Below are 23,218 nucleotides of genomic sequence, written 5' to 3'. Positions count from 1 at the left end.
TCTCTCTCTCTCTCTCTCTCTCTCTCTCTCTCTCTGATACCCTTGTCAAAAACTACCACGAGTGTGCGCGCGCAGTTGTTCACACACCTATGAGACAATTCCTGTCAACAGCAACACAGTAGGCCCTCTGCATACTTATGGTGGATTATGAGTATCACTATCGGACACACACACACACACACACACACACACACACACACACACACACACACACACACACACACACACAAGGCTGGATCACTAACCTGACAGTGGCCCTAAAGCCTCAGCTTGAATTGGTTTTAATAAATTGATAAATTACAAATGTATTTAAATGTCATTTAAATGGAAGTCAGTGTGTTGTTTTTTTTAGACCTACAAAGGTGTTAAAGTGTTTGATGCACCAACTCAAACGTTTTGCATGATGTCTTACGCCATCATCTGTGTAGTCAAAAACAAAAATGTCATTAAATGCATCTATGCAGCTAAACATTGCTGGTATGATTGCTTGGCGTTGTGGGCAGGTGGCAAATGATGAACACCTTTTTAAGCCCCTTTCTCAAATTAAACCTGAACATAACAGGTTGGAATAGTCGCTTCTGTCATTCACACATAACCTCCTACACATAACATGACCATTTCCAGAGACATTAAAGACACAATCCATAACCAAAATGCACTAAAAGGGCCACACCAGCACCTAAATTTGTGATATATTGGGAGACCTTTTAATAAAACAGATTATCTAAATAGTTGTTACTGTAAAGCAAAACCACTGAGTGTATTGAACTGAGATGAGTTATGTTACTTTGTTAAAGGTTTTCATTTGGCCCTGGCTTTTTGTGTGCTATTTTCAATTAGCTACAAATTAATTTAGGCATATGCAACAAGTACGCACAAAACTTAAAACGCTTGAATCAAGAACCCTCTTTACAACAAAGCCCCAAGATTAGAAAATAATGCTGGGCTTATGTCTGTTGATATTGGGCTTTTTGAGTTAGACTAGGCCTACTCAAATAGGCTTCTTCTGAAGTCATGGTCTTTTTTGTACAAATTCCCCTTCAGTTGCTAGTTGTCAGTTTTTTCTATTGATAATAAACAGGTAAACATTCAATAATAGTACAGGTTTAGACTTTTAAAAACATCACAAACCTCATACCTCACAAATACAGAACACACATCTCCACCCTCCCCCATCACATGTCAACCCCCTTACTGACCCCTGTCCCTGATCTCTTGCCCCCCCCCCAGAGATTAAAAGGACACAATACAAGCATACAGGTATAATACCTGACATGATAAAAAACGTAGTCAAATACATGAATGCTGCACTCTTACTTTAACCAAAGTGTAAGCTCCAATTAGCTCCATGTACCCAAGCCACAGATCTCTCCATCGTAACTATGTCTAGAAAAGAGTTGGTCCACTGCTGCCACGGCAATGTGTGAGACGGTTGCCATTCCAAAGCCAACATTTAGTTTGCTGTAGTGAGATCAGCCCATAGCATAAGCCTCTGCTACAGAGACAATACTAGACAGAGTCATCACTGAGTAAAAGCAAAGTCGGTGACAGTGGAGTTTTAACTCCAAGCAGAGCACTAAAAGTGGGACGTATACAGTATGTCTCCAAAAGGCGAAGACACTGGGACACTCCCAAAACATACATATAAATGACCCTGAGACATCAAGTGTACATAGGCCACAATTAGGAGATGGGAGGAGTTTTATAGATGAGGTTTTCTTTGAGTAAGATACATTCTGTGAATGCATTTAAAATGTATAAATTGGGGATCAGGGTTTTTGGAAGTATCCTCTAGATTACAATTAAAAATTGTATTTTTTTTCTGGATTTTTTCATATTTTTTTAACTTTTCTGATATTTTACTACAACTACAAGTTAACAAACTTAGTATTAATACAAGGTATTTTTAGCTGTTTTGTATTTTTCCCATTTGTTGAGAAAATGAAGGAGTTAAAAAAGAGAAAGAACAGATTTAGGCAAATGCTCTTTGCTAACCAAGAGCGGTGCACTATTAGATAAATAATTAATCTCAACAGTGGTGAAGGTGATCTAGAAATGGCCCTGAGAAAGGTTACGACCTTGTTTTTTCTTTTCAAATGTGTGTTAGGCTGCAGAAATTCAAGGGTTGCATTCACAGGGTGTGCACAGGTAGAGCTGGAAGGGAAACTCTGTGAAGACCTGTCCAGGTTGTGGATCTGAACATGATCCCAAATTCAGTCACACTCACACAATTTTTCTGACTACACACTTGCTCTTTATCGCTGCCAACACAGAGGTGATGGTGCAGTGCAGCGTCGAATATGGCCTGTGGTGGCAGAAGAAAAAATAATAATGGAACATGTGGAGCTTTGCAAGTCTTCATTTGCTCGCCGGTTCGTGAGTTTGGGAAACACCTCCTTCGTTAAAGTAGTGGAAATGAGATTTTTCACTGCTTCAGACTTTCTGTCTTCACTTTCTGCTGCATCACAAAGCAAAGTCTTTCAGTTTAGAAATGTTTGTTCACAAAGGATCACTTCTTTCCACTTTTAGAACCAAAAGTTTCAAGCAAAGAGTTTCGTCTTATTCACAACGCTGTTGGGAGAAACATTTCAGTAAGGCACAAAGAGAGCTCCTAAACTAAAAAGAGACGGGATGACCCCGGTGCTATGTGGATGACATCATATTTCACTGTGTCCACAGTGATTTGTTGACAGGTGACTGGTCTGTGTGAGTGAATGCAATATTATCTGTAATGCCAACTTAATAGGCTTTTTTTTTTTTAAAGGTTCATTAATGTTTTAACAATACTACAGTGTGAAAATAACCTGTTACAATTAAAAGTTTTGAAATCAAACTCTTATTTAAGTAAAAGTAGGGGAGACCGGTAACACGTCCAATTTCTCCAATCAGGAGGAACACGTTTGGAATCATCCGATTCAATCTAAATATGCTCTGTTTAGTTGCCATCTTTGTAGTTAAACTCAACAAACCAAAATCTTGTTTATTGTGTGTCTATATGAATATATTCTATATCTGCTATATCTATCAAGAGTCTGTGTTACAAAATGTTACAACGTCCCCTACCTTGTGTGATGTTTTTTCTTTAAATTCCAGTGTTAGGCGGCTGGGATAGCTCAGTTGGTAGAGCAGGGCCACATCTACAGAGGTACACTCCTCTATGCAGCGGCCGCGGGTTCGACTATCACTTGCGAGACCCTTTCCTGCACGCCATTCACCCTCTCTCTCCCCTTTCATGTGTTCTTCTGTTCTATGGAAAAGAAATGCCTGAAAAAATTGTCTTACAAAGTAAAAATTCCAGCCTTGGAATAGACAGACCGATGGGTGCCTCTCACACGCAAGTTTTATGTAAAAAAGTCATTTAAGTGGTGAATAACAGTTTCAATGTCAGTTTTTTGGACTATGTGGTAAACTGTGACATCTTTCTCCTTGTGTTTGAGAGTAAACCATGCATTTACTGTAAGGGTTGCAGAAATAACTGCTACACCCTTTAATAGTAGACACATGTAACTAGTTTGCATCATACTTCCAATGCACTGGCTTAAAAGAGCTTTAAGATTCAGACAGAAATGTCAAAAATGTTGCAACTATCACTGGTCTACCCTACAAAAGTATTACCATCTAAATATATTTAAAGTACCAAAAGTAAAAGTATTCGTTATGCAGAATGGCCCAGTTGATCAATACCTTGTTATAAAAATCTATATCTGTAAAGTAGGTACAGCTGGCAAATAAATGTTGTGGAATAAAAAGTACAATACATCTAGTGGAGTAGAATTAGAAAATAGCACAAAATGGAACTACTCAAGTAAAGTACAAGTACCTCAAAATAGTATTTCAGTACTGTAGGCCTACTTGAGTAAAGATGACATTCCACCACCGGTAATTATAGGCTAAGAGTTAAATAAATGTAGTGGAGCACTGTTATTAACACTTTATTTAACACAATAGTTACCTCTGAATGGTAGTAGAGTTGAAGAATAAAGTATAGTATAAAAAGGTAAATACTCAAGTAAAGTATAGACTACCTTAAAATTGTACTTTAACACACAACACACGTTTTCAGTATTGGTGTAAATTACAGGTTATCACAATGACAATAACAAAGCTACTACAAATAAGTTAGCCCCTTTCAGGTCGTTTCCAAATAATTAACAGTTAAGATGGTGCTCTCTATAAAATAATTACAAACATTTCCAGAAAGTGAGTAGGAAACTCAGGGTACTCATAAAACAAAGCGTTACTGTGTAAAATGTAGTTTTGCTTGTATTTGACTCAACGTGTGTGCGGGTCAGGAAGACAGAGACCCACCTTGTCTTTTTAACTTTAATCTTGCGCTCTCTTGTGGCTGAGTACAGGAATGACAAGTAGATCCTGCAGTTTGTGTAACCACCTACAAGCCCCGCCCACCAGACCACGTCCTATTGGTCATTCCTTTGCATAGAAACATATTGATTGGACAGCGTGTGCTTTGCGTCGAAGCTCCCGGAACACAATGTACATATATAAATATTAGTAGCCAACTGTTCGTGTTTTGTTTGTCACCTACTAACAGAGCAGTTCGAACCAGTCCTCGCCTTCTAAGTGTTCATTTAAACGAAGTCTTATAGACTGTGAATGTGTGAGGAAGGATAAACAGTAGAACTGAACACTGTCATTCAAACTTTCTCCAGGTATGCCGACGTCTCCCGTTAACACGCGGATCCCCCTCACCAGTTTCGGTCATCTCGTAACGGAGGTGAAGGTGAGAACAGGATTTGACCTTTGCATGTCCAGACTGCTGAATTTGGATGAAATTAAATATGATCATAAGATGATTAGTAGAATGGAAATGTATTAGTTTTAACAAATCTGTTGATTTGTACATGTATATGCTATTTACTGTAAATAGGCTTTAATAGCCTATACCTTTTGTTTGACTATAGCTTCTAGAAAATAAGTCCCTAATATCACTTTCTCCCTCTTTTTCCTATGTCTTGTCCTCTGATGAATTTACAAATGTGGAGCATCTTTTAGGCTACGTCCTGAAAAAATATCATCTTTATAGATATGATAAATAAGATAAAATAAGATAAGAAAAGACCTTATAGACTACAACAAACAGTCTAGACGTAGGAGACTCATGTGCAAACCATAAAATAGCAGATCTGTGGGAAGATTCAGAAGTAAGCAAGGATACCGAAACAAGAATATTAAAAGGAAACAAATATAGGCTAACATTAGATAGATATGGGTACTGTTAAATACAGGCATTAGTCATATTTTCTAATGAATTACAAAAATTAAACTTAATTGAAAACACAATTACTAAAACTTGAATTGTTGTGACTTGTTAGATGCAGCCGACGTAGACTGACATTCTGGGTGAGACCAGCAGGTTTCCACCCTGCTAGGGAGATAATGTTGCCTATTTTTTCATGACTTTAAGAAATGTAGGCTACATATTTCATTTGCAAAAAAACAAATCACAAAACTCCCATGACATAGTGCTCCTTGGATGGTTTTCCATAGACCTTAGTGGTCCCATAATACCAAATCTGAAGTCTCTTTCCCAAAATTCAGCCTTGGTGCAGAATAACAGCTCCTAGAGCCAGTCCCACAATGAGCTCTCCTTATGATGTGCCGTTTCTGAATCTGTAACTTTTTTTGGGGAGGGGGGCAAGGTGGAGGCTGGGGTTGACCAACTGCTGCTTTGCTTGTTTGAAAACCATGGTGTCTCTCTCTCATGGGTGGGTCAAATTATCTGGGCGGGCAAACCAGAGAAGGGGAAGGCAAAGATTCCAGATCGGCCATCTGAGCTTTCATATCTCAGAGCTAGAGCAGAATCCCAGGGCTCGGTTTACACCTATCACCATTTCTAGCCGCCGGGGCACCATATGCAGGCTGGGGGAACGCAGATTTGTGTTAAAAACACTCATGAAGTGAAATCTTCATGCCTTGGGACCTTTAAATCTGCCCTAACAGATTTTCTTTCAGCCACTTGGGGGTAGCGGAAACCAGTTGAAATCAGAAATGCATTTCCCAAAAGAACCAGTTAGTCTTCAGTCTTGAAGTCTTTTTCTCTTGTAAAATAGAAAATGAATTTTTGAAAACACTTATTAGTCTTATCTTTCTGTCAAATATCCAAGTACGTTTTCTAGTTTGGCTTCGTTGTGTTACACCTGACCGTAATGGGCTCAGTACTGCCCATCTGAGGCAGAAGGCTGGGAAACACCCACTGCTACTTTGATAGGTGAGGGGTGCAGTTGTAGCAGATGGTTTGCTGGTAAGAAATATGCTGGGTAGCTTGGGAATCAAAGTTTGAATAATAATAACAGAAATATGGCATCACAATTAATCAGAATCTGTAAGTAGCCTAACTAGTAGGCAAATTCATGTTATCAAGTTAATGTAGTGGAGTAAAAAGCAGAATATTTGCCTTGGAGTATTAAGTATCAGACAATGGAAATACTCATGCAACCTACAAGTACCTCAAATGTGTACAGTACTTGAGTAAATGTACTTCAGTAAATGTAGCGTATACTTGTTTGTAGAGCCTTTTCACTGAAGCAGCCACCTAAAGTGGGCAAAGCTATGAGACCTGGGAGACTTTTCACTTTAGGATTTTTTTTCCCTAAGCAGTCTCAAAGACAGAAAAGAAGACCGGAAGTTTTCAGGATAAGTGATAAATATTTATCACTATTTCAAATATTATGGGTATATTTTGAACATTGTGATCTGAGACATTGTGACTGACAAATTACAATGTGGAACCGTCATCCAGTGATGATTCAAAGCCCTCCACCATAGTGACAGATGTGGGTGTTAAGGATTGCAAGAGAGGTGTTTGATATGCTCATTCAGAGCGTCCGGTTTCAGCTCCATCTAAAAAGAGACCGTCATTGTAGAGTAGCCATGGTGATAAGATAGTCAATTACTAGTCTTTAGTAATTTAGAAATAAAGGCTAATTATTACACTCTTATGACTGAACCCTCTCCCCTAACATATTTGACATGGCCTTCTGGCCCCACCCCTGGCTCCAGACTAGTATTAAGCGCACAGCCTTGAGTGGCATTGATTTTCATTGGTTTCACGTTGATGAATTTGGATCAGGGTTGAGGGGAAGAAAGGGTTTCCTCCTTACTCGGCTAACAACCACTGCAGAATAAATCAGCATTACTGAGCAGAGCAACCTTGTCAACATTCTGCTCTCGCCCATGGCACACTTCATGTATGTGTAATGTTCATAATGGAAATTATTCCCTTCTTTTCACATGAATCCTTATATTCGGCATTGTCCCCCATCATGTAGATGAACACTTCACTTCATGGAATTCAGGGTTCTTAAATTTCAAGTGCAATGTAAGAAGATGTCAAGGGTCGGACTCCATTTTTAAAGTAAGTAATGTAGTCTTGCTTTGATAGGTCTGGCTATACCAGAGATGCATTCTGGGATAGGAGAAAAAACGATCTGGGTTGTTTGCATTTCTTGAAAACCAATCACAAACCAAGCTCCGGACTCAGTGGCGGTGGCTCTTAAAAATAGTCTCTGGAAGGAACTTGTTTTGGTCGAACGTCAGAACAACGCAAAATAAAACGCCACATACAATATTAAATGAAGTAAACTTTCCTCACAATACGGTAACGTGAGCTATTTAAATTAGCTAGATACATGGTTATATGTAATTTGGTCTTACCAGTGTATCGCCGTGTGAACTTCGTCCATAGCAGTCCTCTTTGATCGGTCCCAGTTAGATAGTAAACTTATTCTTTGTAAATCTTCACAATCATTCCCCAAAAGAACCATGTTATCTTCAAATCTTATCTTCAAAACACACAGACTAACTCATGTAGCATACACATCCTTTACAGGAAAAATCTGACATTTTAAGGAATGCACTCTTCCCTTTTATTGGTCAGAGTTCGCAGCTAGCCTGGCTAAAAGAAAGTTTTAAACACATTCTTAGTTTTCAATGACAGGATTTAGATAAATATGGGTTCAGCAGTTAGGACTAACGCCTGGCCTTGATGGATTCTTGTTGCATCTGACGTCGGAGAATTCAAACATAAAAGATTCAATACTTTTATTGGCATACACCTTTGTTGTTAATTATCTCAACACAAAACAATAAAAAAACAATCAGTGCCTAACAGTGAAGACACATAATAAAAAATAAACCATAACCACCATCCCATAAAACATGAAATACTGTACACCCATGCATGAAAGATTGTAACAAGAAGAAAGCCTGGTGCAAAATTGAGATATTTTGTCAATAAACTCAGCATATGCATTAAAAGAGGAAAAAAAAACTTCAACCTCTTCAGTCAAAGGGAATTACTGCTTTAAGCTTTTATCACAAGCTGAACTCTCATTGCAGAAAGGAGTGTGTAGAGTCTGTCGAGAATGAGCTCTGTGCTGCCTGCAAGTCCAGATGATTAGGTGGAGCTGTATGAATAATTCAGTTTATTTTTATTCCAAAGTGTGGGTTGAATGTGACTAGCATGACTACAAACCAGTTTGTCATCCAAGTTCTGCCTGGTCATGCCTCTCAACAAACTGTTTAAACAAGCAAAAGTATTTCAAGTATTACTTTTTTGTGTGTGCTTGCAGCTCCAACTGGCCCCGACACTTGTGGAGAAATTGCTGAATTTCTCATCACATAGTTTTAAAATGAAGTTTCTGTTTTTGCCTTAGTTATTGATGTTTTTTAATGTTTGATAGACTGATTCCCATTATTAAGTGTTACTTTCACTGTATTTCGACTCTGCATTAGCCTGACAAGCCGGACCCACATCCAGATCTTGGGTCTGGGAACTCATCGTTGACAAGGCTCAGCCCGAGGGGCGGGATGAACGCTTGTCTTTCAAATTCCCTCTGCACGCAATAGGATAGCGCTACGACCAACCAGAGCAACGCTAGCTGATAGATTAACCGTTTGCCGTATGTGGTCGGTAAAACTCCAAACACATCATCCTTTTTTTAAGAATGACTTCCATGCTTAACTCCAAGTCTTCCAGAGTCTTGCGGCCAAAGCCAATTCCAAAGACCGCTGTTTGCTAGCTGCAGCAGCCATCTTCTTTGTTTTCAAGTAGCAGGGAATTCCCTCAGTCCCTGAGAAGATGTCGATTTTCATATTCTTTGGCCAAGCCCTGGATCTTTGCAGTCCTACCTACAGCACCTTCAACAGTGGTAGCTTTAAAATTCATACATTCACCCATTCAGCCATCAGTTTTTGTTGCCTAATTTGACAATACAGTTGCCACGTTTTAAACTGCCTATATTTGCTGCAATTATCTTCCTAGATAAAGTAACTTTACCACACATGTTGATAATGAAACGATGAGAGAATGACGTGCAATAGAAAAAATCAAGTAGTCTGTAGAGCTTCCTCTTACTGTGTGTGGGTTTGTTTTTCAGAGGCAGCTGTTTGGTAAAGAGGCCCCGGCTTCTGTGGAATTGATTGGTTGGAGGAAATACTTCAACAGCTACACTCTGCAGGGTCGCAGAAATGTACATAACACACACACATATACACGCACAGCCTCCATTCAGTATGAATATGTCTTATGTTTTTATATATCAAGTGCCCTCAGTCAGAAATATGTCCTCCGCTTTCTTCCAGTGTGTCTTGGCTACTTACGGGCTCTTGGCTGTAACGGCTGCTGCCTACTGGATGCACAAACCAAACAACAAAGAAAAGCAGGCGTCCAGCTCCACGGGCTGAAACATGGACCTCTAACAGTCACGTTCACTAATGATCAATTATAATGTGAAGAAACGACGTGACACTACTGCCGAGTGTGAGAATGTAGCTGAATCTACTTTGTGAATAAATGCTCTGTTAAAGCGAAACACTGTCTGATCATTATGATAGGAGATGCTGGTTACCATGGCATCTGTGTGTGTGCGTGTGTGCGTGCGTGCGTGTGTGTGCGTGCGTGCGTGTGTGTGTGCGTGTGTGTTTGTGTGTGTGTGTGTGTGTGTTTTTAAGATTGCGAACTCCACAAGATGTCCATTTGCCATTGAAGAAACTGCAACCAAACCACTTTTTTAATTATTTTTAAATACTGTTTTATTACATCAACATATTTAAGATTAAGGCAGGGGTGATTTGAGGACAGGAAGTGTGCGCGTGCAAGTTCAAAAGTGAACTGCATCCTAATATCTTGCACATGAAATGTATTTTGCATTTAGATAAGTAAATAAGCCCATAAACTGCATGCAAAAGCATTTAACTACTTTTGTGTCAAGGCCTCAACTGACACCTGGCAATTGTTTACATGTAATTCTTGATCAACTGAACATGTTCCAATACGTCAATCATTTATTTTCACATTCATTTTGACGTAAAGAAGTGTTTTGCATAAGCTAGTTCATTTCTGTGGAGTTTATTTTAGTTTTTTTGCATAGGCTAATTTAAAAGTAGAACGCATGAGAGATCTTTTTATTGAATGCACTTTGCATTAAATCGTGTTTTTAAGTTATTTAGATATAAGTTATAAGTTAGAGACAAAAGAACTAAAGAGGCTCAAAAACACAATCTTTCTCTCTCTCCCTCTCTCTCTCTCTCTCTCTCTCTCTCTCTCTCTCTCTCTCTCTCTCTGCTGGCAGATCACGTGATTTAAGAGAATCCACTGGTTGAAGTGAAAGCGAAAGCAACAGCACCTGAACATGTGTGTGTGTGTGTGTGTGTGTGTGTGTGTGTGTGTGTGTGCGTGTGCGCGCATGCGTGTGTGTGTGTTTCAATGAATTCCTCCTTTAAGATCGAGCAGATGGGTATTGTTTTACAGCCCAGCTCCCTGTCAGGCTTTAATAAAAAAGTAGCGGCCCCGCCTCCAGCGCAGCACTAACTTTAACCGAAAGTGTGTTTCTTCTCATAAAGAGCTGCGACCTCCGGCAGGAAGAAGCTGACTGAAGCTCACTGCTGCTCGGACTCGACTAGACTCTGACGGTCAGTCATTGCAAGTAAGTGAGCTGTTTCATGAGTAGGCTACACATTTCACTGCAGACCTACAAAAGTTTTTTTTTCTTGTGCCAGTCATAACAAATGTTCATTCATGTAAACTCAACAGGTACCAAACTATAATCCAGAAAACACACATTCATCTAAATCTGACGCTCTTACTAATAGGAATTGGATTTCAAAGAAGATAATTAACCTATTTGGATTTCCGTTAGTGGTGGGAAGTTAACCTCTCCCAGTCACATCAACTTATATCTTTTAGAATAAACCAGACCGACCCCAGTGTCATTAATATGTCATATCACCCCATTCAAATTCCATAATGTGTAAAATAAAAGTAAAAGGCCTATGTTTTATAATGACATATTCCTTTGTTTTTGTAGCACGTTTTCTTTGATGTTTTCCCACTTCTTGTTCTGAACTCAGAATATTTGGACACATTGTGAATTGTTTGGTTGTTGTGAAGTTTCTAAACTTCAGCACATTGGATCTCAAGTGAGATTACAATGAAGGTAAAGTGCTGACTGCCTGACTTCACTTTGATTCAATATTAGGTGACTTGATCCAGAGCCAGAGCCGGGTCCATGCACTGATTCAAAAGCTATGCTGTCTATACACTGTTCATTAAACCTTCTCGTTGTTAAATCACATAGTCATTGTTTCCTTTTAAATCCGTTATTACGTACTGAACCGAAACAAAAGAAAGTGTCATAAATGTTCTAATATTGTCAGACTGTCAGCTCTGTGTGAGCTTAGAAAAAAGTCACAGGACTTACTGGAAACTGATTACAGTTTGATGCAGCTGTCCTCTTCATAAAAGTGACCAATCAAGTTTAGAAGATATAAAGTGAGATTGAAATATTTGACAAAGCATCCAGATTAAGATTAGAGTGAGATGCACTCTTCACCATGTCAGCAAAGAGGTTAAGTAAAAAGTAAAAGACTTTAAGTTTCAAAAGAACAACCAAGAGATGCGTTTGAAGCAATCTTGTTGTGAAGCATTTTAACCTAAACTTTAAATAATGTATCAAATATAAAACTTTTTGTGTACAGTAAAGCATTTCCTCAGACGTTGTAAAACGTGTTAAAACAAGGCAAAGGTTATAATAAGAGACAACTCTACTTACATCCTTATATAGTACTTACACATATTCAGTAAATGTATTATATATAATATATAAATCTATAGTATTATTAGGTATACAAAAACTTAACATTGTGTTTGTATTTTCAGTCTTACGTCAGTCCTTTTTAAGGCACTTTCTGACTTTGCTCTGGAAATAAGCTTTTTAAAAATGCACTTGACACTAAAACTTGACTTACTTTTTATGATAATTACAGTCTGTGTGTGTATACTAACATGTTGGAATATTTGTACACATATGAATGTAGAGCAAAACAGTGGAAATCCTTAGATTTTCTTCATTTTTAGTCTTGCTTGATTGAGAAAGTGAAAGTGTTTTTGCTGTCATCTATTTTTCGTCTGCCCTTCCCAGCGATTTATATAAAAAATAATGTCATGTGACCTCATTGGGCGTGCACACACACACACACACACACACACACGCTCAAACACACACACACACACACACACACACACACACACACACACACACACACACACAGAGGGCCTTTAATTGAGAAATGTATCATATGATTTTGTCAAACTGGTTGTTTGTAGTGATGAACCTACAGAGAATTCTCAGCTGAATGAATCTGCAGCCCCTTTTGCCTTTACAGAACTTTCTAGTGAGTTCCGGCTCATTGTTATCCAGACGCAACTTCTTTTTGGTTCCGCAGAGCTGTGGAGGAAGGTCTGGCATTGCGAGACTAGGCCCGACCCTACATGCACCCACATAATCAAATCATTTGAGGACGTCCTCTTACACTTTGGAAAACACAGATCAACAATTTTTACAATTTTTTGAAATTTTATAGAGAAAGCAACCAATTGATGAATTGAGAAAATAATCCACAGCTTAATCTACAATGTTAGTTGCAGCCCTATCATTGGATCTTGGAGTGTAATATATCAATGTTGTGTTACCAAATGGTTTCCACCATCCTAAAGTGCCTAAAACATGACTTATTGCAGGTTTAAGAAGATGTGAATTTAAGATTTTTCACCTTTCTGTGTTTCAGCTCATCAGATTCTTCAGTGACAAGGACAGATGGGTGAGCAGCTAACCCTCCAGAAGTTTGTGATGATTTTGATAAATCTCGATTAAAGCAACATGGAGTCTGTAAGTGGATTTAACCGCAGATGAACAACCAGAAAAGCGTTAGGGATGGAGGATCTGCCAGTGAAAAGTGGAGGAACTGGTGCAACAGGTGGTCAAGACAAGGATTCTCCTTGGTAGGATGGTCAGAGACGATCATGATAGAACAGTGGTACAAGGCCAAAAGCAGAGCTGCGCAGCTGAGACACAGAACCAAAGTCAACCTGGTGGAGAACCTGCAGGACCAGAACCAGCCCAGAGCCCGGAGAGAGTTCCACCAGAGACCCAAGAGCCGACAGAGAAGAAGCTAGATTTACTGCACTGGAAAAACCACGTTGAGGAAGAAGATGAGACCTGGTGCCAGGTTAGTACTCAACGTTTGCTCACAGTTTGTGAATTGTATGGCTTTGGCGTATAGATTTTTAAACAGTGCGCAGATTGCTGGAGAGATATGAAGTCAAAAATCAAACACCAAGATTTCATTCTTAAATTTTACTTCCAATTGTGGAAGAAATACTCAGATCTTTTACTGAAAGTAAAGGTAGCAATACCGGCTGAGTAGCAGAATATAGTGGAGAAATGTGTAATTGTTCAGAAACTTAGTTTGAACAAGTTGAATATCTGAGTTTTAGACTGGGTAAACTGTCCCTGCCCACTCCGCCGGCGATTTGATTTTGCCCTGCAGCTCGGTCTGGAAACCTGCACATTTAATTCTCCTGCTTCAATTCACAATTTTGAGGGAACCAATCACAAACTGGCTTATCAACCTGGCGCGCTATTGGCAGGTTTAACACGATGATGATAGAGAAGCGACCAAGCAGCTACATGTTGACATTCAACACAGTGACCACCGAACACCTGTCACTGCCCAATGTGAGGTGCGCATGCTCACATGTGAACGGTTTACGGCTTAACGTGTCATACTGAAATTTGTGAAGTCCATGAAAATGATTTTTTCTCATTACAAACAATAACAGAAGATGGGAATCATTTCAAAAAATGTGTCCAAAATGTTTTAGCTATCTATGATTGTTTGATTGCTAACGTTAGCTCAAAACGGCATTCAGGTGACAGCCTTCGTTGTGTTTGATTGCCAACTTGTAGCCAGCAGTGAACAAACTTCATCAAGTAGGTCCATTTTTACTGTATTGACATTACAGAAGTCTTTTGTTAGCATGTTTTAGACTACTTGTCGCAAAGTAACGCATGCACAACTCAAATCTGCACTTGACTTACATCGGGAACCTGTTGATGCCGCTGTCGCTACTACGTCACCCGGATCCTCGGTCTGATTGGTTGAAGGACTATCCAATTGTGTTGAGTCATTTGAACTATGCCCGTTGGTCACGCCTCTTGTGCTGAGAAAATACAGAGCAGACTCCCCAGACCAACGCTCAATCTCAAATCTATTGAACTGGGCTTGGTCTGGTGACAGCCAAACTACCTGAGTTTAACTTTGGACTTTGAATGAAACGTTGTAGCTTTTTTTTGGACAAATCTGAGAGCAGCGTACGTACACAGGACATGTAATCTGCAAGTTTCTGTTACTCAGTGTCTAAAACACTGTGCTCTGCCTTTAAATCTGTGTATTGTTTAGACACATACCTGTACAATATATCTTTCTGACAAGTTTCAAGTGTTTAAACGCTTTGCAGAGCAATATTATTGTGAGTATATATATATTACTCATACATTATTATTGTTATTCATACAGTACAGCATCTCTTAAACATTATCTTAAATCTGTGTATTGTTTAGGCACAAACTTAACAACTTTCTGACATATTTCATGTAATCTTTATTTGATGGGGACAGTGCATATTTATAAATATTTCTGTAAATATACCATAATTAGCCAAAAGGCTAGTTTTTATCCGCAGTCCTTGTCCAGATGTTATACGCTCCCTAAAAGCAATGACAGGCATCCTAAAATCAGCATGATATTAAATATAAATTCATATAATTGTATTTGCAGCTCAATGACAAAAAGCACTGCACTATTGTTTAAGTGTAGCGTCTTTGAGCAACAATAAACGTTGGCAGTGACTTTATTTATATTTAAACTATTGATTCTCAATATCTTCTCTGCTGTAGCCAGTCACTGGAGCCGATGCTGCTGAGAGCTTGCCCACACACCTCCGTCCATTCAGCAGCGCAGCAGAGTACAAACTAGTGAAGCAGACTTACCATAGGCTCCAACACAGTGGTTACTACTGGGGATCCATGACCATGGAGGAGGCACATCAAATACTCTCACAGGCACCCCTGGGTACCTTCCTCATCAGGTAATCTACCTCTTTCATTAGAAGGTGTTCGTGTTGTTTAACAGTAACTGTTCGACAGACAGTGATTGAATGTATGCTGCCGTGTTTTTTGCAGAGACAGCGGCCAGCCGGATGTATTCTTCACTCTCAGTTACCAAAGCGATGACGGCCCGACTAGTGTTCGTGTCCAGCTGAACAACCTGCTCTTCAGTCTGTACGGCAGCCACAGGACTTTTGAGTCACTCTTTGATCTGCTCACCTATTACACCAGTTCATCCTGTAAACTGACAGTGCCCTATCGCAAGCAGCGTCCGGAGCGCCTGAAGCAGATGTGCAGGAGGGCTCTCATTGGCTCTTATGGAGCACAAAATATAAGCACCTTACCTGGACTCAGCATTCAAGTTAAAGACTATGTGAATGCGTACCCTTGTTGTATATAGACATGTGGACAGAGTGCCTGTCGGCGTATCAAGATGTTGTTTGTGATTTAAGTTAAACAAATACGCTGTATTTGTGTTATTTTTATATATAAATTACACAGACAGAGCTTAAGTATTTGATCTGCAAGTTATTGACAAATTATTTGCACTTTTTCTTTACAGAGAATTAATGGTACAATTTTCTGAACATCAACGCACACGTGTTCCTGCTTCACCACTGCCTCTATAATACATATCATTAAACTATAAGATTTGCCACTGTTTAATGCAAAAAGAATTGCACAAAAAACATCAAATGAAGCTGAAATATCACCAGCTCTGCATGTTATGGCAGAAGTATAAACAAGCATCTGTTTTTGCCCACATGAGGAATCAAAGTCTATCATTTTCTTCTACTCTCTTTGGGGTGGCAGGAGCTCAGTCCATAGGGAGTTGGTTTGGGAACCAGAAGGTTTCCGGTTCAAGTCCCCATTCAGACCAAAGTACGGAGTGTGGACTGGTAGCTGGAGATATGCAGCACTGCTGAAGGCTTTTGATTAAGGCACCAAACCCCGCTCAGGCCACTGGCAGCCCCCCCCCCCCCACTCTCCATTAGGGCATATATACTGTAGGACTGAGCATGTGTGTGTGTACTTTAGGCCTGTGTGTAGTGTGTAATAACAACAGAGTGTAAATTGTAATTTTCCCATAGGGGATCAATAAAGAGTATAAATTAATAAAAAAAATTTTCAGTTATGTTTTTAATCTTGTAATATTGAGGTCAATTATCTCTTCATCTCAGGACGAAGGAGTCATTTTCTGGTCATAACGGGTTAAATATCTCATTATCTTGGTTGGTGATTATTCTCTGTGGGACTGTCGCCAAGAGCATAACCCTTTCACATTACTTGTACCCATTTGATATAGTCTTGTTATTTATTTAGTTTTATTAAATATTTTATATATTTTATTGATGAATGCTGTTTTAAAGTTTGGCCTCCAATCACCTTTTCCTCACCGCTTCAAATTAATCATTAAATAATCAATCAATGCATTATTTTTATTTGCCATAGAAAGTCTAACAAGTAACAGTCTTCGGTCAAACGGTATCCGAAGACTGTCAAACAGTCAAACGGTATCCATCAGCTGCTCAACGTGAAGGCTCAGTGTGGCCGTCAGATCATGTCTACTGTATGTGTGTCTTCAGTTCTGTGGAACAGTGTCATGCTTTGCGAAATGTTCATGTTGAAAAAATTTGATTGTGTGGCAAATAATTTGAGATATTAAGATAAATTGTCTTTTTATTTTTAGCCATGTCAGCGGTGGACGGCATTGTCGGTCTGTCAGTCCACCACTGTGATCCCGACCAAAATATTTCACTAATACAATATAATAATATTTCATAACTACTGGTTGGATTGACAAGAAATTTGGCACAGGCATACATGCCGTGACATACTCTCTAGTACCATCTTCAGGTCAAAAATTGAATTGTCGAAATTCTTCCGTTTGTGACCAACAACCTGCAAAACTGATAAAATGCATCCGCCTCAGCTGTACTTTTATCTTTAGTATTAATTAACAAATGTTGGCACGCTAACATGCTAAACCAAGATGTTGATGTTCCTGCTAAAACATCAGCCTGTTTATTTTGTCACTGTTACCATGTTAGCATGCTTATGTTAGCATTAAGCTCAAAGCACCGCTGTGCCAAAGTACAGCCTCACAGACTTGTTAACATGGCTGTAAACTCAGTCACATTTTTATAGATAGTAATTGTATAAAGGGTGTATAATAAACGTATCTTTAAAGTATGTTTTATGCAGTTAACGCACAAGAAATAAACACATTTTATCATTTTATACTAACAGGAAACAATAAATGTGCCATTGGAAGTCAATTGAAGTGTGACTTTGGTAAGCCGCTGCATGCCAATCAAACCTCACAAAAAACAATTGTTTATTCAAAGATTTAATACTAATTCACTATATGTTTACCAGGATATTCAGGGAGCTGAAATCAAAATCAATCTTCTTTAGCCTATATGCACACTGACTTTTTACCTAACCATTTTTCAAGTATAAAACAATTCACACTTGCTTAAAATGACATAGTATGACATTAGGATACAACATTACTTTTGTTATTCCAAATAGTCTACATATGGTCATTATGTCATTTTAAACAATAGCTTGATGTGGGGGCTGACAGACACCCCCCCCCCGCCATGTATGAAGCTGACTCCCAACACAAATATACACAGCTTAAGCAAAGTTCGATTCACACAGTTTTGATTGAGTAGCCTACCAGTCTTCTGTCATCTGTTCCACTTCCAGTCCTAAATCTGTGTGTCAGTGGCCCCTTTAGTCTAAATTAGCTTTGCACGAGGGACGCACCAACACACACACACATACACACACACACACACAATTTTTCTGTCCTCAAATTACACCTAACTTAACCTTAAACAATGTTGATGAAAAACCATCACCACTGTGACACACGGATACAGGCATGGCCAGTTTATTTGTATAGCACCCTTAAACAACAAAGCAGTTAAAAGTTCTAATTGTGAAAATATATGAAAGTGGGCTAATAAAAATATAGGCCTAGCCTTTATATAGGCTAAATGATTTAAAAAATAAAATCATTTAAATAACACTAAATAAAAGGGAGTAAGCATGAATGAATACCAATATGTGAGAGAATTATACCAGATATGTAGTTAATAAAAGCCATTGTTAGTAAGATGTGTCATGGGGACTCTTGACTCCCTCTGTCCCACTCTCTGGGCACACCTCTTGCACGCGACTGGGTACAATTTTATTACGATGTCAAACGACCTCTCGTGACTTGTCTCCACGCGCGCAGATACGCGGAATGGGATTATACCCACTGGAGGTGCGCGCGCGCAAGTGGCTCGTGTTTATGTAATGCCATATGTGATTGTGTGACTGTGTGTGTGTGTGTGTGTGTGCGTGTGTGTGCGTGCGTTTGTGTGTGTGTGTGTGCGTGTGTGTGTGTGCTAGAGCTGGCGCTAGCTGGTCCACCACCGCGAGAGCGGTCACACGTTAACCATTGGCGACCCGTGCGTTATATTCTGCGGATTGAGGGCTTGCGATATTTCAGGGGTGCGGATTTGACCCAGTTTATAGGAGGGCGCTCGAGCTCCACCGTTTTCACGCACGGCACGCACGTAGGTTACTGTAGACCCGGTGAAATCGTCACGCGGATAGAATCACTGGAATCAGTCGCGAGTGTGTTCCTGCGCGGCCGGACAGCATCCTTACAGAGAGCGAGGTCCGGTCGTTCGGTCGCTGGTCGGTGTGAGTCGGTAGCATTGCTAGGAGGGGAGGTAGAGCGGGACGTGCGCTGGACTCCTGGCCGAACCGGAGCATCCCATTCCCGGCATCATCCATCCCTCCGCGCCTCAGCTACAGCGAGAGGCCCGGATCGGCGGCAGGATGTAGCAGCGGATTAACGGAGGAGAGAGGGGCGCTCAGAGGAAGAGAGCGGGACCGAACGGACCGAGGCGGGACGGAGAGGACATGGGGAAGGACCAGGAGCTGCTCCAGGCCGTGAAGACCGAGGACTTGCTGACAGCTCAGCGGCTTCTACAGAGACCTCGGCCAGGGAAAGCCAGTCAGTACCACTCCATTCTCCTATTAACACACACACACACACACACACTCACCCATCGTTACCAGGTCAGGACAGTGCAGGCCAAATCTGATGTGATGCCATTTAGCCTAAATGGTGCATGGCGTGTGTGTGTGTGTGTGTGTGTGTGTGTGTGTGTGTGTGTGTGTGTGTGTGCGTGCGTGTGTGTGTGTGTGTGTGTGTGTGTGTGTGTGTGTGTATGTCATGATATTGCACAAGTAGAGATAACAGTAGAGAACAGTCATCAGAATGAAATTAAGAGGTTGTTTGTTCTCACTTATTTACCACTATTGAGCGTGCGTGTGTTTGTGTGTGTGTGTGTGTGTGTGTGTGTGTGCGAGAGAGAGGTTGAAGAACATGGAGGTCCTACTGCTCTCGGGACAAGGGGATTATTGGTGTGTGAAGATGCCAGATGTTAGTGCTAATAATGTGATGATTGTAAATGTACACATGCAGACGTGTGTGTGCGCGCGTGTGTGTTAGTGTGTGTGCGCGTGTGTGTGCTTGCCGTTGAGTCAGCTGGGACTTGAGGTGATAATTAGATTTCAATTACTGCCTTGAAACTGCTCTCCTCCTCTCCAATTTCACCACCAGGCCTTTCCTGTGGTTTCCTCTTGTTTTTCCGCCTTTACCCTTCTTACCCTCCTGATGAAGACACTTGTCTTCTTTCTGCTTATCTCCTACATCCTTTCCAATCTTGTCTCCTGTCCTCTCCCTTGTTTTCCTCGCCTCTCCTCCTCCTCCTCTCCTCTCCCTTCATTCTTGTATCTCTTCCCCATCATCTCCTCTTTTCTGTTCCTTGCCCCTCTATCCTTGTTTCTTCTGCTCTCCTCCTTCCTCTTCTCTTCTTTCCTCTGCTCATCTGCCTCCTCTCCTCCTCTCGTGTATTTGTCTCTGAACATTCCAGTAGTGCCATGGAAAAGAAAAATGCTGCTCCTCAAACGCCAGAACAGATCAGCTCCGAGTGCTCAGTCCACTGCACACTGACAAAGAGGAAGGGGGAGGTGGGTGGAGGGTGAGGGAGATGAGGGGTGAGGAGGAGGGCTAGAATGGGAGAGAGAAAGAGTGAGAGTGCAAAACAGAAGGAGGGAAACAGCAAGATAGGAATGTGGGAGTCTAGAGACAGGAAGTGATGGAGAGAGGTTAAAGGGTAAATTGTGGAAGGTGTGTGTGCATCAATGTGTGTGTGTGTGTGTGTGTGTGTGTGTGAGAGAGAGAATCCAGGTTTATGTTTAAATAATTAAACAGGAAGCTGGGTTCCTCTGCTAGAGAATCACACACACGCAAACACCTCTCACACAAACATTTACAGGCAAGAGTGCACATCAGTATGCAAATGATGTTCCCAGCAGCAGGTGAGATTTGCTGTAGTAGTTGTTTGCTCTGTCAAAAAGTCCCAATTTGATGAAGGATGGATTAAGGAATTAAAGTGGTGACCGTGACGGTGATGTAAGGACACTTCACTTCACTGTCGGACAGTGGAGCTTCTTCTCCAACTGATTAAAGCAATAGTTTGACATTTTTGGGAGATATTTGCTTTCTAGCCAGGAATTAGATGAAAAGATTGATACCTCTCTGATGTCTGTATGGTAAATATGCAGCTTCAGCTTGTAGCCGGTTATCTTCATCTTAGCTTAGCATAAAGACTGGAAACAGGGGGGGTGGGGGGCAACCTAGCTTAAATGAAATAAAAGTGTACAAAAGACGATGGCCTTTAGGAAATGTGTGCACAAATCTAGTCCACAGAAATCCCCCTCAAAAGTGTCAGAATTCCAATCAAAATACTTTCTAAATAGGGCAAATACACAGTAACGATACTCTGAAAATATGCCCCAAAATAGGGTTAAAATACGGCAGAAATATTGCTATATAAAGATAGAAGGAGGGATAATACGCTGATACATCTAAAATACAGCAGTGACTCCTCTGCAAGCAAATATATCAAAATCCAAAACACAGCCTGTTAGTATACAATATGTAATACATATTCTCTTGGTGACACACCAAAATATGTCCAGATATTACAAAATATAACAAACATTATTCTTAGCTGGGAACAGTTACTTGCTGGAGACACATAAGTCATAATCCATAACCCCCTGTTAAAATGCAAATTGTTGTTTCTACACTTATTTCCCACAGTGTTTAGCTTTTTTGATTCAAAGTAACAAACCCAGCTCAGTCCAAATTGATATTTCCTTGTGGTGCCTTCAGGAGTTCATCACCAACAGAAAGTTATAGAACAAAATCAACTTGAAACAACTTCTACTTGCCTTTCTGATGCCAATAATAATATTTTATTAATTTTCATATAAGGACACACTGTGTATTGATAACTAACATGTTTAGACATTCGGAAGATGTAAGTTATTTAAACAGCTTTAAAGATAGTGCTGGTGTTATTTAAAAAAAAAAATGTTGATGGCAATTTGATAGTCTGTCTCAGTACTATCCAACATCACTCAAATATGTAGTTTCTTATTTGAAGTGAAATTAATTACCTAAACAGCTGGGTACTGTAGTTTTTTGCAAATTTTACTGAAATGTTAGATAATATTGCACCTGTTAGGGACTATTTTCCCCAGCAGGCTAACGCACATCTGGGACACTGGTGAGTACTGCATCGGAACGGTGTATGTAGGATTGACAGAGCCCATGTTCAGCGCAATGAAGTCAGTGCAACAAAGTGGCTTTTTGGACAAAAGTGAAGCTAGAAAATAAGGTACATTATATACTACTACTTGTGAGAAGCATTAATTCATTGTTCATTTATTTGTTTTTGTTGAATTTGTTGCCAATAACAAAAATGTAGAATTTGACCAGACTTTTCATTAAATCTGCTACAATCACTGAACTCACTGTTTGCTGCCTGAAGCTTTCACAAGTAAGGCCTATTGCTAAACTATTTGGTAATGATTTCCTTATCTCTGGCTCAGTTGCAATATTGCTCTTTATCTTAGATATATGAGAACATCCTTATCCTAATTGTATCTATTTTATGTAGCAAGCAATTACAATGGGAACTAAGTAATTTGTATAATGCATATGCCCCTATAAAGGAACAAGGAAGTGCAAAAAAATGGAGCCTTTTTTGGCATAGCCGGTAGTTCATAAAGTGTCAAGATCTGGTATTCCCATCAAATCAAGTGAATAACTGAATCTAAACTCAACAGTACTGGGATAGACCAACAGTAAACCAGCAGAAATATTGAAGGAAAATACTTTTCATTAACAGGCGTTGTACATAAACTGTTGATTACCTCCTCAAAATACTGTCCTCCAACTTTAGACTTAAAGAAGCAAAAATGCACTGAGGTGCGGTCCGAAATAAAGTAAAAGCTGAAATCTCAGTGAGCTGTCGGGGAGTCATCAGCACTGAGCACAAAGCGCAAAAAATACTTGTTAGTTACAGCCCTTTTACTGAATGCACCATGTATTGTGTTTCCTTCCTTAAAGGTATAGATAGAAATGTGTAACTAACACGAAGGTAAATTGTCCAATTATTTTAAGAAGCTTTTAAAATGTCAGGGTCTAACAAAGATTATTATTATTATTATTATTATTATTATTATTATTATTATATATTATTATACTACATTACATTCTGACTGCATATTGCTTGTTTGATAATGGCCCTTGCAGCACTCTCATCATTGGATTTATATATATATATATATATATATATATATATATATATATATATATATATACA

The 23,218-nt window shown here is 39.7% G+C and overlaps 2 protein-coding genes across 5 annotated transcripts in view; both read left to right on the top strand.

Annotated features, from left to right (window-relative positions):
• The first annotated feature begins 10,690 nt into the window (after positions 1 to 10,690).
• On the top strand, positions 10,691 to 15,985 carry LOC117954231 (suppressor of cytokine signaling 1-like). Of its 2 annotated transcripts, none has more exons than XM_034887851.1 (4): positions 10,691 to 10,946; positions 13,087 to 13,527; positions 15,258 to 15,448; positions 15,543 to 15,985. In XM_034887851.1, exons 2-4 carry the CDS (start codon positions 13,306 to 13,308, stop codon positions 15,865 to 15,867), a joined length of 738 nt encoding a protein of 245 aa, XP_034743742.1. In that variant the 5' UTR covers positions 10,691 to 10,946; positions 13,087 to 13,305; the 3' UTR covers positions 15,868 to 15,985. The 2 variants fall into 2 exon arrangements, with proteins under 2 accessions (XP_034743742.1, XP_034743752.1); XM_034887861.1 differs by having other exon boundaries at positions 10,804 to 10,946; positions 13,095 to 13,527.
• Positions 15,986 to 18,827: 2,842 nt separating this feature from the next.
• Positions 18,828 to 23,218, top strand: part of LOC117954064 (caskin-1-like) — a 31,104-nt gene continuing 26,713 nt past the window's right edge. For 2 of the 3 annotated variants that reach the window (XM_034887548.1, XM_034887539.1), the window contains exon 1: positions 18,828 to 19,488. In XM_034887548.1, coding sequence (XP_034743439.1) covers positions 19,395 to 19,488 — 94 coding nt within the window. In that variant the 5' untranslated portion in view covers positions 18,828 to 19,394. The remainder of the gene's footprint in view (positions 19,489 to 23,218) is intronic. The other variant, XM_034887557.1, reaches the window with a different exon arrangement.

Source organism: Etheostoma cragini, chromosome 2, assembly GCF_013103735.1.
Source record: "Etheostoma cragini isolate CJK2018 chromosome 2, CSU_Ecrag_1.0, whole genome shotgun sequence".
Taxonomy (NCBI): domain Eukaryota; kingdom Metazoa; phylum Chordata; class Actinopteri; order Perciformes; family Percidae; genus Etheostoma; species Etheostoma cragini.
This window is presented reverse-complemented; position numbering and strand designations above follow the sequence as displayed.

Bases quoted from the DNA above. Each gene is read 5' to 3' on its own strand.
- LOC117954231 (XM_034887851.1), top strand. From the start codon at position 13,306: ATGGTCAGAGACGATCATGATAGAACAGTGGTACAAGGCCAAAAGCAG. The intron at 13,528-15,257 runs GTTAGTACTCAA...TCTCTGCTGTAG, and splicing joins AAGATGAGACCTGGTGCCAG to CCAGTCACTGGAGCCGATGC. The intron at 15,449-15,542 runs GTAATCTACCTC...TGTTTTTTGCAG, and splicing joins CTGGGTACCTTCCTCATCAG to AGACAGCGGCCAGCCGGATG.